Below are 15142 nucleotides of genomic sequence, written 5' to 3'. Positions count from 1 at the left end.
ATCTTAAGTTTGCAGATTTTTGAGTATTTTATTAATTTAGCAGATGGAAGTTATATTTAAACTTATTAAGTGAAATAATTACTGGGTTTGTTCCTAGATCCTATCCATATAATTCAGAGTAAGAGGCCTATGCTTCAGTCTATTCTGCTCAGGCTTTCAAATTCTTTTGACAGCCTGGATGTGAAATTCAAAAGTCATTAATGTGATGTGTTAATTTTGCACTTTTTGACTTACTGCAAAAATCTTATAGTTTCCATAGCAACAATAACCTATCCAGATTGTGTAATATTCTTTACAGTATTAAAAATAAAACTATGCAATTACATGAGCTTTTAGAGCACTTCATTTAGGGGAACTGGGGATTGAAATATTTCTGTTTAAAAGAAAATTATAATTCCATATGAAAGTTTTGTCAGAAAGCATGTATAACTTTAAGAATTTATTCAATTAAATATTTAGTAGTAGATACCTGGTAGTTAATTTAATTATTAATTGTATGAAATTTACATTGTAAGCATTGTGTTAAGCATCTCAGGCACAAATGCTTTCACACACATACCCATACATACTTTCAAGGTAGGGGGGATATTTGGCTTTAATTACATTCAGTCACCTTCACCTGCTGCTTATACTGCTTAGTGGCCTCTGGGTGGTCTGAAAAACGTGTAGTTTTATGTTTGGAGGAAACAGGATGGAGAAAAAGGAACACTTTGCTCTTTAAAACATGCCTAAGATATCACTTTGAAAATACTAAAGATTGTTTTAATAGGTGACTGTTTTCAGAGTATCAAATTACTTTGTATTTTTTCTTTTTCCCTCTAATTCTAATTTAAAAGACAATATAATATTGGCATTAAGGTAGTTAACATAACTTTCTATATCTTAACACAACTTTTTCTTTTTTTATATCACCTTCAACATATGTCTAAATGTACATATTTTTATACGGTATGATTTATGTATTTTCTCAGCAACATATGGTAAACATTTTCCATGTTTCCAGTGATCTCCATGATTATGATTTTAATAATTGCGTAACAGTCTATCCTGTTGACATATGTGGTACAATTTCTGTTTATCAAAATGCTGCTTAATTGTTTCCTGAATGTCATATATTGGAAGAAAAATGGATCTAATTTTCAGACTGTGGGAAAAAGTAACCATAACTCAATTATTTGCTCAAAACAGACGATTGTGAAAATCTTCAAAATGCACGTAAAATGATGTTTTAAAATGCATATTATGAGTAACCTCTTAAACTGCTTTATCTGCTAGTAAACACAGAATGGGGAAAATGAGGAATAGGTAAGTAGGACAGATGCAGCACTACTTAGGTACTATCATTTGACAAAACCTTCATGACATGGTGATACCCTGTTGAGGCTCTAATATAATCAAAAGGCAAAACTCAGAGGGCATGGATTATACTCCTCTTGTCAGAATAACCAGTGGTAGGAATCACATTTGTGACATTCAGCTGGGGCCTTGCTGTGGCTGGTTCTGGTGTCAGTACCCTGAGGATACAGTGTTGCACTAGACACTCATCTGATACTATTACTGTTTTTATGGACCTATCACCATTATTGATCTGTTGTCTTCCCTTGGTTAAGCACCCTGGTAACTAGCGGGGTTTCCCAGAATTCCTAATTCTACCTCCATTAATTGGAAAATTCACTGTAACTACTGAGTTTTTCCTAGATATCTTGAGAATGAGGTGTTGGTGGCCAATTTTGAAGTGTTTCCAAGGCTTTTGGTTGAGGTCTTAGGGATTTTGAATGTCCCCTGTCCTAGGTGAAAACTAGCGTGTCTTAGTGGGTAAACATTCTTCTATAACTCCCCCATTTATTAAGTGGGTCTTATACTGTGAAATTACTTTAAACAAATGTAGAAGTTTACATCTGTCATTTATTTTTGTAATTAATGTTTATAACAGAATGCTTTCATGGACTCCAGATAATTAAGACAGTAGAATTATCTTACAATATGCTTGAGTTTATATTTATGCTTGTTTACTTTTTGAAACTAATGCTGTGTTTAGTATCCTGTTCTGTTTCAATTTTGTACTTCGTGTTTTGGCTCTGTCTAGTGTTTTCATTGTGACATGAATTTGTTTGATATTTCACATTATTGTAATGGAAATATTATCAGAAATAATAAGCAATGCATGCATAGTGAGGGTGTTTACATATTACTGAGAGTTGTGCATTTCATTGTTTTTGTAGTTACAGTTTTGAATTTGAAAATAACTTGTAGAAGAAAATAATTTTTTTTGTTCATATGCAGAAAAGATGAAAAGGAATATGCATTGAAGCAAATTGAAGGCACAGGAATATCCATGTCGGCTTGTAGAGAGATTGCAGTAAGTGGACATAAATACATTATTTATTTTGTTACGATATTGGATGGTGATTGATATTAATATAAAAGCTTCACTAATATATAGAATGCATGTTATTTCAAAGATGTTAATTAGTTTAAGGATATTTTATATAAGATGAGAAAAGTTGCATAAACTTTTTGATTACTTGAAAGTCATCGTTGAACATTGTCTTAATGATATTTAGGATTTATAATCTTAGGAATACTGAGCTAAATGATTATTTAATTAATTTGAATTATGATTGAGTATAATTATTAATTTAAATTAGTAATTTAATTAATATCTGTCTTTTCTGTAGTTTTAGGAGTGATATATGTCTTTATAGAGAAGAGGGTGATACTGTTAGATACTATGCATATAAAATATTTTTTCTGAAATAAGTGTTTTGGTGTTACATTTTACTAGTTGCTAGAAAAATAAGTATCATAGTAACAGGAGAATTCCTTAAAGAAAGATCATTTTTTTTTGTCTTTATATGGCATACTTGTACATTTAAGAAATGATTGTCCATAAGAATACCTAACATTTCCTGAGTATTTACCAGGTACCAGGCTTACTAAGTGCTTTTAAGTATTAATTAATTTAATTTTCACAATCATGAAAGAAGTACTTTTAATATCCCCATTTTACAGATCAGTAAACAGAGGCAAAATCATAATTATGGCTTAGAAGTCTTAATATTTTGTTCCCTTATTATAGTTCTTCAGTTTCTTATTTTAGTGTTGTAGTTTCTTATTGGGGCTTTATCATGATATCACATCTATAAGGGATTTCTGTCTCTAAATTATTAAATATATTGTCCATATCCATTAGATATTTCTGTCTCTCATTTGGTAATTATTACATATATTGCCCATGGTTCCATATTTCTACTTCACTCACATGGAAGCACTACATCATCACTCTTAATCATAGGAAAAAGAATGATGCAAAGAACACATGAGGCAGGATTTATTTACAACTGAGTGTCTGCCTTAGTGGCTAAGCTAGCCATGAGTCTCAGTTTCCTTATTTGTGAAATAAGGGAATTATAAGGTCCCTTCTAGTCATAAATTCTTTGATTTCAGAATGGGAGCTTCTCACTAGACTGTGCACAGTTTGAAGGGCAGGGACCTTGTCTTTTTATCCCTAGTTCCTAGCATAACTACCTGGCACATAGCAGGTGCCCCATAAATGTTTTTTGAATAAATCAATAAATAAACAGAACAAAAAAGTTCTATATGATCCTAAGTTTGCTTTAGAATATAAATTTATTATTTAAAATTTTCATTTTGGCAGTTTTCCATTAACTGTAAATTGGTGTTTATAATGCCCTACCAGAATAAGCATTTGATATATGATTTTTAACTCCCTGAAAGTCATAAACATTATTATTTCAATCAATATGAATATTACTGGTGTGCAATTTTGCTATTTTAGAGTACCATAATTTAGTATAGCATTAATTCAACTTCCGTGAGTTAATTGGGTTAATAGCTGCAATTTAAGGTATTGATTATTAGGAAATGAAAACCCAATTCTAGATGTTCTTTTTGAAACAGAGACATATCTTCTGAGGAATACATGGGTTCCGTTTTCTCAGCATCCTCACTAGCATTTGTCATGTCTTGTTTTATGATAGTAGCCATTTTAACAGGTGTGAGGTGATATCTTACTGTGGTTTTGATTTGCATTTCCTTGATGATTAGTCATGTTGAGCACCTTTTCATGGACCTACTGGCCATCTGTATATTTTATTCTTTGGAAAAATATCTGTTCAGTCCCTCTGCCCATTTTTTAATTGGATGATGATGTTGATGATTTTTGCAATTGAGTTGTATGCTTTCCTGATATATTTTAGATATTAACCACTTATCAGATAAATAGTTTGCAAATATCTTGTACTCTGTAGGTTGCCTTTTCATTTTGTTGATTGCTTCTTTTGTTGTGCGGAAGCTGGAAAAACTTAACTCTTAAACTCATTCACAGTCTCTATATTTTTATTGAGGGTTTGCCTAATAGAACTTTAGGAAGTATGCAGAGTTTCTGGATTGAGTAATTTTTTTTTATCATTTCCTGAATGACTTAACTGCAACATGATAGGGATTTTGACAGAAAGTTAGCATGTATGTTATTGCATAGTGGCTAAGTGCATACTTTGTAAATTATAAGCTCATGGACACAGTTTTATAATTATTGCTTTATACAGTTGTCTTTTTTTTTTACATCTTTATTGGAGTATAATTGCTTTACAATGGTTAGTTAGTTTCTGCTTTATAACAAAGTGAATCAGTTATACATATACATATGTTCCCATATCTCTTCCCTCTTGCATCTCCCTCCCTCCCACCCTCCCTATCCCACCCCTGTAGGTGGTCACAAACCACCGAGCTGATCTCCCTGTGCTATGCGGCTGCTTCCCACTAGCTATCTGTTTTACATTTGGTAGTGTATATGTCTATGCCACTCTCTCGCTTTGTCACAGCTTACACTTCCCCCTCCCCATATCATTAAGCCCATTCTCTAGTAGGTCTGTGTCTTTATTCCTGTCTTACCCCTAGGTTCTTCATGTCATTTTTTTTTCTTAAATTCCATATATATGTGTTAGCATACAGTGTTTGTCCTTCTCTTTCTGACTTACTTCACTCTGTATGACAGACTCTAGGTCCATCCACCTCATTACAAATAGCTCAATTTCCTTTCTTTTTATGGCCAAGTAATATTCCATTGTATATATGTGCTATGCAGTTGTCTTTTAAATCACATAGAAGAAAAAAGAGTTAAGAACAAAAATACATTTATGCTGTCTTTTCTATTTACCCATGTTGTTACCTTTACCAGTTTTCTTTATTTTTTGTGTAGATATGGGTTACTGTCATATATATAGTTCTTTGATTTTAACTGAAGGTCTCCCTTTAGTATTTTTTTGTAGAGCAGATCTTCTAGGAATGAATTTTCTCAGTTTTTGTATTTGGGACTATCTTAATTTCTTCTTTTTTTCCTTTATCACCTATTTCTCCTTTGTTTTTTGCAGCATAGTTTTGACGGATATAGAATTCTTGAATGACAGTCTTTTTCTTTCTTCACCTTGACTATGTTATCTCACTGCCTTTTGGCCTCCATGGTTTCTGATGAGAAGTCAGCTGTTAATCCATGAAAATCTCTTGAACATTAGGAGTTATTTTCTTGCTACTTTCAAGATTCTCTCTTTGTCTTTTGAAAGTTTGATTATATGTGTAGGTGTGGAACCTACTTTGAATTCATTGAGTTTCTTGGATGTAGAGATTAATTTTTTTTTTTTTTAATCAGAGTTGGGAAGTTTTCAGCCATCATTTCTTTAGATATTCTTTCTGCCCTTTTCTTTCTCTCCTCTCCTCCTGAGACTGCCATTATGAGTATATTTATAGGCTTGATGGTCTCCCAAAGGTCACTGAGGCTCTGTTGATTTTTTTCTAATTCTCTTTTTCTATTTATTGCTCAGACAGGATGTTTTCAATTGCCTATCTTCAAGTTTAATGATTCTTTCTTCTGCCAGCTTGAATTTGCTGCTAAGCCCCCCTCTAGTGAAATTTTCATTGTAGTTATTTTACTTTTTGATTCCAAAATTGCTGTATGGTTCTTCTTCTTTTTTTAAATAGACTTTACTTTTTAGAGCAGTATTAAGTTTACAGCAAAATTGAATGAAAGTTCTAGAGATTTCCCATATACTCCCTACCCCCACACATGCATAGCCTAACCTATTATCAACATCCGCCACCAGAGTAGTACATTTGTTACAACTGATGAACCTATGTTGGTACTCAAAGACCATAGTTTACATTAGGGTTCACTCTTGGTGTTGTATATTTTATGGGTTTGGACAGATGTCTAATGACATGTATCCACCATTATGGTATCATATAGAGTAGTTCCACTGCCCTAAAAATCTTCTGTGCCCCACCTGTTCATCCTAAACCCATTCCCCACCCCCCTTCCCCATAATCACAGATCTTTTTACTGTTTACATAATTTTGCCTTTTCCAGAATGTCATATAGATGGAATCATACAGTATGTAGCCTTTTGAGATTGGCTTCTTTCACTTAATAATATGCATTTAAAATTCCTCCATATCTGTCATGGCTTGATAGCTCATTTCTTTTTAGTGCTGAATAACATTCCATCGTCTGGATGTATTACAGTTTGTTTACACATTCATCTACCAAACTACATCTTGGTTGCTTCCAAGTTTTGGTACTTATGAGTAAAGCTGCTGTAAACCTTGTGTGTAGGGTTTTTTGTGGACATAACTTTTCAATTCCTTTGGGCAAATATCAGCACAGTTGCTGGACTGCATGGTAAGAGTATGTTTAGTTTAGTAAGAAACCACCAAACTGTCTTACAAAGTGGCTGTGCCATTTTGCATTCTCACTACCAGTGGATGAGAGTTCCTGTTGCTCCACATCCTCACCAATATTTGTTGTTGTCAGTGTTCTGGATTTAGCCATTCTAATAGGTGTGTAGTGGTATCTTGTTGTTTAATGAAACTCTGCTTTAGCCTTTAAGTCCTGCTTGTATGGCATTAAGAGATGTGAGATTAGAGTCTTTTCAGATATTTCCTGGACATACCCACAGCTTTGCATATTGGCATGGTTACAGTCTTTATTACCTAGTTTCAATGATAGAAAATTCTAGAAAATGAAAACTAATCTGTAGTGGTGGATAGTAGATCATTGACTGTGTGGGGATAGGAATAGAAACAGGGATGTATTACAAAGGAGCATGAGGAGTCTCTTGGGGATGATGTAAGTCTTCATCATTGTGATTGTCATGATGGTTTCATGGGTTTGTATCAACAATAAAACTCGAAAATGGTATGCACTTATAGCTCAGTAAATTCAGGGGGAAATCAGTAAAGGCATATGGGATTATTAGTGGATCAAGGGTCTGTGAAAGAGGAATTTGTAAGAATCAATGGATCACAAGCAAAACTGGAGGGATTGGCCTTGAATAGGAAATGGAACAGATAGTTCATCCTGTGAACCTACAGTGACAGAAGGAAGGATGGTGTCAACATATGTCAGTTTGCTAGGGAGATGATGAGGTAGTTACATTCTTGTGTGCCTCTTTTTTTGTGTGTGTGAATGTTAATGTGGTGAATGTTTTAAGTTATTGAAGGCTATGTGAAAATGTGCTGATCAAAAATAAGGTTATAGAAGTGTTATAGTCCACCTAAAGTAGGAGACCAGTCATGGCACCAGTCTGCATGACTGTACTGTTTTCTTCATTATAAGCCCAGTGTAAGAAGGGAGAATTCGAATTTTTTTTGACTGATGCAGTAGGACAGAAAATGTAAGGTGGTAGAGAGTCAGAGAGGTTAGGAGGGACTGATAGGTTGGGGAGAATGTAGACAACATCATAAATGAAAAAGCAGATAGAACTTGTTCTTTGCCTTTTTCCTTCTGTATTCCATAATATTATCTACCTCCTGGCATTTTCTCGTTCATATATAGACACATAGGTAGGAGGCTTTTGATTTGGAGAAAATTAGGAACAATTTCACTCATTACTCTAAAAGGATGGGACTGTGACTGCAGGACACCTTCTGAGAGCAGGGTTGAATGATGAGAAAAGAAGTCAAAGAACTTGTAGCCATGGAGTGAACTTGGAAGAATGTGTACAGGATGGGAAGAAGTTAAAGAACTAAGATGCATCACTACCTCAAGTGTCACCAATAAAGAAAATCGTATCACATTTTAATTTCATTTGAACCTTATTGATCACAGGTGAATTATAACCCCATATCTTTGTACAGTGCTTTACAGTTTACAATATGCCGTAACAGGGAATAATTCTGGGTGATGAACATACTAGGAACATGTGAACATGAGCCCTTTTAGCTTGGGGTTACAGGGGAGTTCTAATGTAAAGTTTTTTTTTTACCTTTGTGGCCTGTGTAATCACAAGGTTGCTAGGTTGAAAAAGTGATAAACACCATTAATTCAGATCCTATTAACTTGTTTCCTGGTTATGAAATTCAAAAATGTTTATTATAAAATTCTCAGAGGGCTTCCCTGCTGGCACAGTGGTTGAGAGTCCACCTGCCGATGCAGGGGACACGGGTTCGTGCCCCGGTCCGGGAAGATCCCACATGCCGCGGAGCGGCTGGGCCCATGAGCCATGGCCGCTGAGCCTGTGCGTCCGGAGCCTGTGCTCCTCAATGGGAGAGGCCACAACACTGAGAGGCCCGCATACCGCAAAAAAAAAAAAAAAAAAAAAAAAAAAAAAAAATCTCAGAGAGTGTGGAAGAATCATGTTAAGAGCATCTGTTAACACTAACACTTAGAAATAATCAGTATTAATATTTTGTGTATAGTCTTCTAGACATTTTTCTTTGCAAAAATACAGAGGATTTTTTTCCCATAAGAGTGAGGAGTCCATCAATTTTTTATAAAATGTAATTTCATCTGGGGTAATACAAAGGTAAAATTTTAACTATCAAAATAATAATTGTGGGCTTCCCTGATGGCACCGTGGTTGAGAGTCCGCCTGCCGATGCAGGGGACGCGGGTTCGTGCCCCGGTCCAGGAGAGGCCACAACAGTGAGAGGCCTGCATACCGCAAAAAAAAAAAAAAAAAAAAAAAAAAAATTATGCTAGTTCTGTGGGATATAAGAAAAATTATAACTCTGGAGTACTCTTCAAAAAATTGAGATGGTCCCAAAGAAAGTGAAGACAGACTGGAAGGAAAATTAGTCAAGGGAAGAAGGATGGAGGGCATAGGTTGAGGAGGGAAGAGGAATAGAGAAAACCTGACTTCATGTCAGATTGCGTCTTCCTCAGTTTTGCCTTGTGTTGCTGAGAAGCCACTTCCTCAGTCACCTCTGCTCAGTTTTGCCCAGTGTATGTATCTGCCAGCATCCCAGAATCGATGCTCCCATGGTGACAGGTGGGATCAGTTGTAATGGATTGTTGCTTGCCGTTTTTCTGCATAGCACAAAGCAGGCAGGGTGGAGTGGCAGTTAAAACATTATTTGCTACTATTTTTTCTCCCTGTCTTGCCACCTTGGTGGAGTAGCAGGCCGCTATGTAAACTTAAGTGGAATGCTTGGAACTTTCCCTTGTCTTCAAGGAATTAGCCCTTGTTTTTTTTTGTTTTTTTTTTTAATGAAATGGAAATGGTAAAATGTGTGTTTGCTGTGGATTCCTTGAGAACTTTAATTCTTTTTTTATTTTTATTTATTTTATTTTTGGCTCTGTTGGGTCTTCGTTGCTGCACGCAGACTTTCTCTAATTGTGGCAAGCGGGGCCTTCTCTTTGCTGCGGTGCACGAGCTTCTCATTGTGGTGGCTTCCCTTGTTGTGGAGCATGGGCTCTAGGCACGTGGGCTTCAGTAGTTGTGGCATGCGGGCTCTAGAGTGCAAGCTCAGTAGTTGTGGTGCATGGGCTTAGTTGTTCCACAGGATGTGGGATCTTCCTGGACCAGGGCTCGAACCCGTGTCCCCTGCATTGACAGGTGGATTCTTAACCACTGTGCCACCAGGGAAGTCTCAAAGCTCTAATTCTTACTAATACATTTATTTTTATCAATCTTAAAACTGTTTTGCTAAATTTCATGAAAATTGAGAAATGTCTGTTTATTTTCATTAAGATTATTTAATTGTATCTCAATTGCTTTTATGTTGCACTGAGTGCAGATTTTTTCTTAAATATGTGTCCAACTTTCTAAGAGTATAGATTTGTGGAAATAAATCTGTGATTCAGGTACTTTACCCTTTCTATGCAAGGGACAAAATCAAAATATAATATTAAGATTTTTGTGAAAAATACTAAAGGTATAAAAAGTTTTCTTTTTTCAGTAGACTTTTAACATGGTCTTCTGTAATAATTATTTTCATAAAAAGTTTGGCATGATTTGGGAGACTAGAACTAAATTAATCATGTATGAAATCATCTTGGAGCAAAATCTGTTCTTTGGTATGATCTTTGTGTTCTCCTTAGAGACAAACAGAAGTTTACTTTTGGGATTGAAGACTCAGCATAGATTTTTTTCTTCTTTAAAATGTGGGGATTTTTTTTTTTCCCCTTGCATTGGATAGTGATAGTTACTACTTTTCTCATGAAGATAATATATTTAGTTTGTTTGGCATTTAAATAAATATATTCTTGCTGACTCTTGTAATGAAAAATGAAGCCTTGTATGAGTTGGGGAGTAGGGTTTGGGATTATTTTAGGATGAGTCTGGGAGATGGATATAGGGTCAGCACAGAGGGAGGAACCATCATAGGATAGAAAATAAATCCTTTCAAAAGCTGAAAAAGTGCAAGGGGGCGGGTAGAAGGAGTCAGCAAGCAAGATAGATTCTCCAGTCCTTTCGTGTATCTGTCTACCTTATTGTAGATATTAGGTCATGAGTCTCTTCAAAGTTATTATTATTTGTGTGTGTGTGTGTATACGTGTACGTGTGTGTGCATGCATGCACCTTTTGGAGTATGTTTCAAGCTGCTTTATGTTTCCTCTGAGAAGACTAAGTGACCAATCTTTGTATTCTCAGCAGCAGATTTAAATACCTATTGTTGCCAGTGGTAGAAAAGAGGTGGGCCATATAAGTTTCTGGGGTTTTGTATAAAGGTGACAAATGTGAGAAGGAACAGTTTGAGAAGAGATAATACTGGTCTTGCTCACCAGTTTCTCGTGTGTGTGTGTCAATGGTTGTTTTATTATTATTATTGATAGTAACTTTTTCCTATTTAAACTCTGACTAAAAAATCATCACTTTTAGTTAAAGTTGTTTTCTGTGGTCAAAGTAAATTATTTTTAAGGAACTACACATTTAATTTTTAAAGTTTATTATTATAGAAGATACTGAATTATAAAATTTAACAAACTTGGTAATTCTACATTCAAAATAAGAGACTGAAGTGGGAAAACAAAGTATTTATTTGAAAAAAAAATATGCCTTAGGTTTCAGATTGTAAAGGGGGAGAGAATATGGACTTTGGTATCAGATAGACTTGCGGTTGTATCTGGACTTCACCATTACTTCTCTATATCTTGAGCAAGGACCCATTTTCTAGGTGGCTGTAGAAATGAAGGTGTTTTCAGGGAGAATCAGGTTGTACCTGATTTGCTTCGAGGGCTGGCAGTGCCAAGGAAGCAGGCCATGCAGCAGTCCACAGGTTGCTCGGATTCTCAGAATCCCTGAGCCTCTTAACTTGCTGATGTTCCAGATCATCCTCAGCTTCACCTTATAACCAGACTATCAACTAAATCTCATAAATATTTTGACAAAACACTTCTTTTCAAATATGTTCAAGAATCATGTAAGTTCTTAGGAGGGAGGAGTTGCATGTGAGAGGAGAGAGTCTGAGCCTTGCATATATGTTAGTGGTACATACTGCATCTAAGTTCTTGGGTTAAAATATGGCTAATTTCCACTCTTATTTCTAGTTCATCTTTCAGACTACTTTGATTTATCTGGATTTGGAATTAAACATCTTTCTCAGTCTGTGCAGTCTCTTTTTTTCTTTTTTTGGCCTAATAAAAATTATTAATCCTATAAACCAACTATCAACATATCTGATTTCTGTTAACCTTAGTTTCTTCATGTCTAAAATTAGATTAATAGTACCTAATCTCACAGAATTGTACTAAGGATAAATTAAAGTATGTAAGCCTTTTGGCTCATAACCTTCAGTTCCCAGTGAAGGTTAGCTTTCCCATTTTCTTTTAAGTTGAATTTGTTAGTGTGATGGAAAAGTAAATTGTGGGTGGCCTTAGCTTAGATCAGTAATAATAAATAGGGGGCCGGTAAATGTCTTTTAAAAATTCAGTCACTTTGTTGTGGTCTCTGAATGCTAAGTTATATTTAAAATGTACTTCAGCGGCAGATACAGTTGTGCCCCTTCCTCAAATATATCAGTCAGTTAACAGATATTGATCACTACTCTTTGGAACACATAGTGTTGCTTGCTGAGAGAATACAGAGCAGTATTTTCAGGAAGGTGGCAGTCTTTTTAAATCAGTTTTTGGGAATGTGAAATGTCTTTTCCCTCAGGAAACATTGACATAAATGATGCCCAGGTTACTGGTCTCTGCCACCAAAACCTGTTTGGCCTATGGGTAGCTGAATTATGGTACTCTAGTACTGTAGTACTTGAGGGCTACTTATAACATTGTTTCTATGGAGAACACATTCAGAATTAAAATCTTACATGCCAGGATACATCTTGCCTTGTCATAGTTTTTTAAATGGGAACAGGTTCTTCAGGTTCAGGTCACTGGCCGAGAATTCAAGGCATTAGAAATTAGAGTAGGGATTGGGGGAGATAAGCCATAGTGTCAGAGGATAGGTGGTTTTATGGCACCCAGAAGTATGGAATGGAAATTGTATTATCCAAGCAGCGGGTTTGGGGGATAGTTCTTCACCTGGGAGAAAAAGAGTAGGGAGTAGATAATGAGGGAGTTAAGGCAGGCTGGGGGACCTGTTAGGCAGCTGGTAGGGTTTCAGGTAGTAACCAGGAAAACGAGGAATGAAGGCACTTGGCCGATCAGTAGCCATCTTGAGTCAGTGGAGAGAGCTAGTGGACAGGGAAGTCTAAAGTGATAGGGATCACAAATAGGGAAAGGCCGTAATTAGGATTTTGGTACAATAACACATTTTAACAAAAAATTTAGATTATTTGGGAAAAGGAGTTTAGTTACTTCAGGTACCAGTAGATTATCATAATGACATAGTCTCACATATTATTCTTCTCTTACTTTGGCCTTATATGACTTCTGGTGATATAAGCTGTTCACATTTTTAATATAGATCTTTGACTTAAATAATGAACGAACGGGTGGTGCAGTGGTTAAGAATCCGCCTGCCAGTGCAGGGGACATGGGTTCGATCCCTGGTCCGGGAAGATCCCACATGCCATGGAGCAACTAAGCCCGTGTGCCACAACATCTGAGCCTGCACTCTAGAGCCTGCAAGCCACAACTACTGAGCCTGCGTGCCACAACTACTGAAGCCCACGCACCTAGAGCCCATGTTGCGAAACAAGAGAATCCACTGCTATGAGAAGCCCATGCACCACAACGAAGAGTAGCCCCTGCTCGCCGTAACTAGAGAAAGCCCGCATGCAGCAACGAAGACCCAACACAGCCAAACAAATAATAAATAAATAAATAAAATAACAAACAAACAGTAACCAATCAGAACAGTGCAAAGTCAAGATGAAGTAGAACTTTAACAGATACAAACTAGAGTTAATAGACTGCATTTGGAAAGGATGAAGATTATAGTTCAAAACCAGATAATTGTATTTTATTATAATGGACAGTTATATATTATTATAATGGGAATGAGATAAACTGATAAAACATAGATACAGTAAGTTCCCTACATATGAACCTTCAAGTTGCAGACTTTCAAAGATGTGAACCTGTGTTCGCGTGTCCAATCACGTTAAGTTAGTTCACGGGTCTGACATGCATGCATCCTCTACAAGTGTTGTGCTTTTTTTTTGTTTGTTTGTTTTTGCGGTACGCGGGCCTCTCACTGTTGCGGCCTCTCCCGCTGCAGAGCACAGGCTCCGGACGCGCAGGCTCAGCGGCCATGGCTCACAGGCCCAGCCGCTCCGCGGCATGTGGGATCTTCCCGGACCGGGGCATGAACCCGCGTCCCCTGCATCGGCAGGCAGACTCTCAACCACTGTGCCACCAGGGAAGCCCAAGTGTTGTGCTTTTGTGTACTTTACTGTACAGTACTGTATAGAGTACAGTAGTACAGTATCTTTATTTCAAGCCCAGGATGTCCGGAACCAAGTGTAAAAGCAGCGGTGATGTAGCTGGTACTGCTGTATGTTTCAAGGTACTGTACTGTAAGATGAAAAATGTTTTCTTTATTTTTTATGTTTGTTTGTTTTTTATGTATTATTTGTGTGAAAAGTATTATAAACCTATTACAGTTCAGTACCATATAGCCGATTGTATTAGTTGGGTACCTGGGCTAACTTTGTTGAACTTACTAACAAATTGGACTTAAAAATGCGCTCTCAGAATGTAACTTGTTTGTATGTAGAAGGACTTACTGTATTGGTTTACAAGCTTCTTAGTATACTCAGCAGCTCAGTAATTTCAAAGCTTGAATGGGCTATTTTTCTTAGAAGATTGTTCTAATTAATTGGAAATTTTACAGTTTTTAGATTGTAGTGATGTTATTAGATAATATAGCATTCAAATAGTTGAAGAAAATCAGCATTTAAAACAAAATGACTGCCAGCAGATTACAGTTTGCTTAAGATAATGTTAGGTATTCTTTTTTTTAATTAATTAATTAATTTTATTTATTTATTTTTGACTGTGCTGGGTCTTTCTCGCTGTGTGCGTGCCCTCTCCAGCTGTGGCAAGTGGGGGCTACTCTTCGCTGCGGTGCACGGGCCTCCCACTGCGGTGGCTTCTCCTGTTGCGGAGCACGGGCTCTAGGCACGCGGGCGTCCGTAGTTGTGGCTCGCGGGCTCTGGAGCGCAGGCTCAGCAGTTGTGGTGCACGGGCTTCATTGCTCCGCGGTGTGTGGGAACCTCCTGGACCACGGCTTGAACCCCTATCCCCTGTCCCCTGCATTGGCAGGCGGATTCCCAACCACTCTGCCACCAGGGAAGCCCGCCTGGTATTTATATAGTAAAATAATATTAGAAAAGAAAAAGATATTTGAAAATCTTATTTGCAGAGTAGTAAGTAACTAAGGTTTAGGTACAAGCTGTTTTTTAAAAAATTTATTTTATTGAAGTATAGTTGATTTATGGGTACAAGCTGTTTTGT

The 15142-nt window shown here is 36.5% G+C and overlaps 1 protein-coding gene across 7 annotated transcripts in view; it reads left to right on the top strand.

Annotated features, from left to right (window-relative positions):
• CDK19 (cyclin dependent kinase 19) overlaps positions 1-15142 on the top strand; it is a 179716-nt gene that overhangs the window by 59307 nt on the left and 105267 nt on the right. For 6 of the 7 annotated variants that reach the window (XM_019929577.3, XM_019929578.2, XM_073789506.1 and 3 more), the window contains one exon: positions 2284-2359. The exons of the other annotated variant lie outside the window; for it this stretch is intronic. In XM_019929577.3, coding sequence (XP_019785136.1) covers positions 2284-2359 — 76 coding nt within the window. The remainder of the gene's footprint in view (positions 1-2283; positions 2360-15142) is intronic. 7 annotated transcript variants of the gene reach the window in all.

The sequence above is a fragment of the Tursiops truncatus genome, chromosome 12 (genome assembly GCF_011762595.2).
Source record: "Tursiops truncatus isolate mTurTru1 chromosome 12, mTurTru1.mat.Y, whole genome shotgun sequence".
Taxonomy (NCBI): Eukaryota; Metazoa; Chordata; class Mammalia; order Artiodactyla; family Delphinidae; genus Tursiops; species Tursiops truncatus.
Note: the sequence above shows the minus strand (reverse complement) of the source record. Positions and strands in the feature narration are given on the sequence as shown.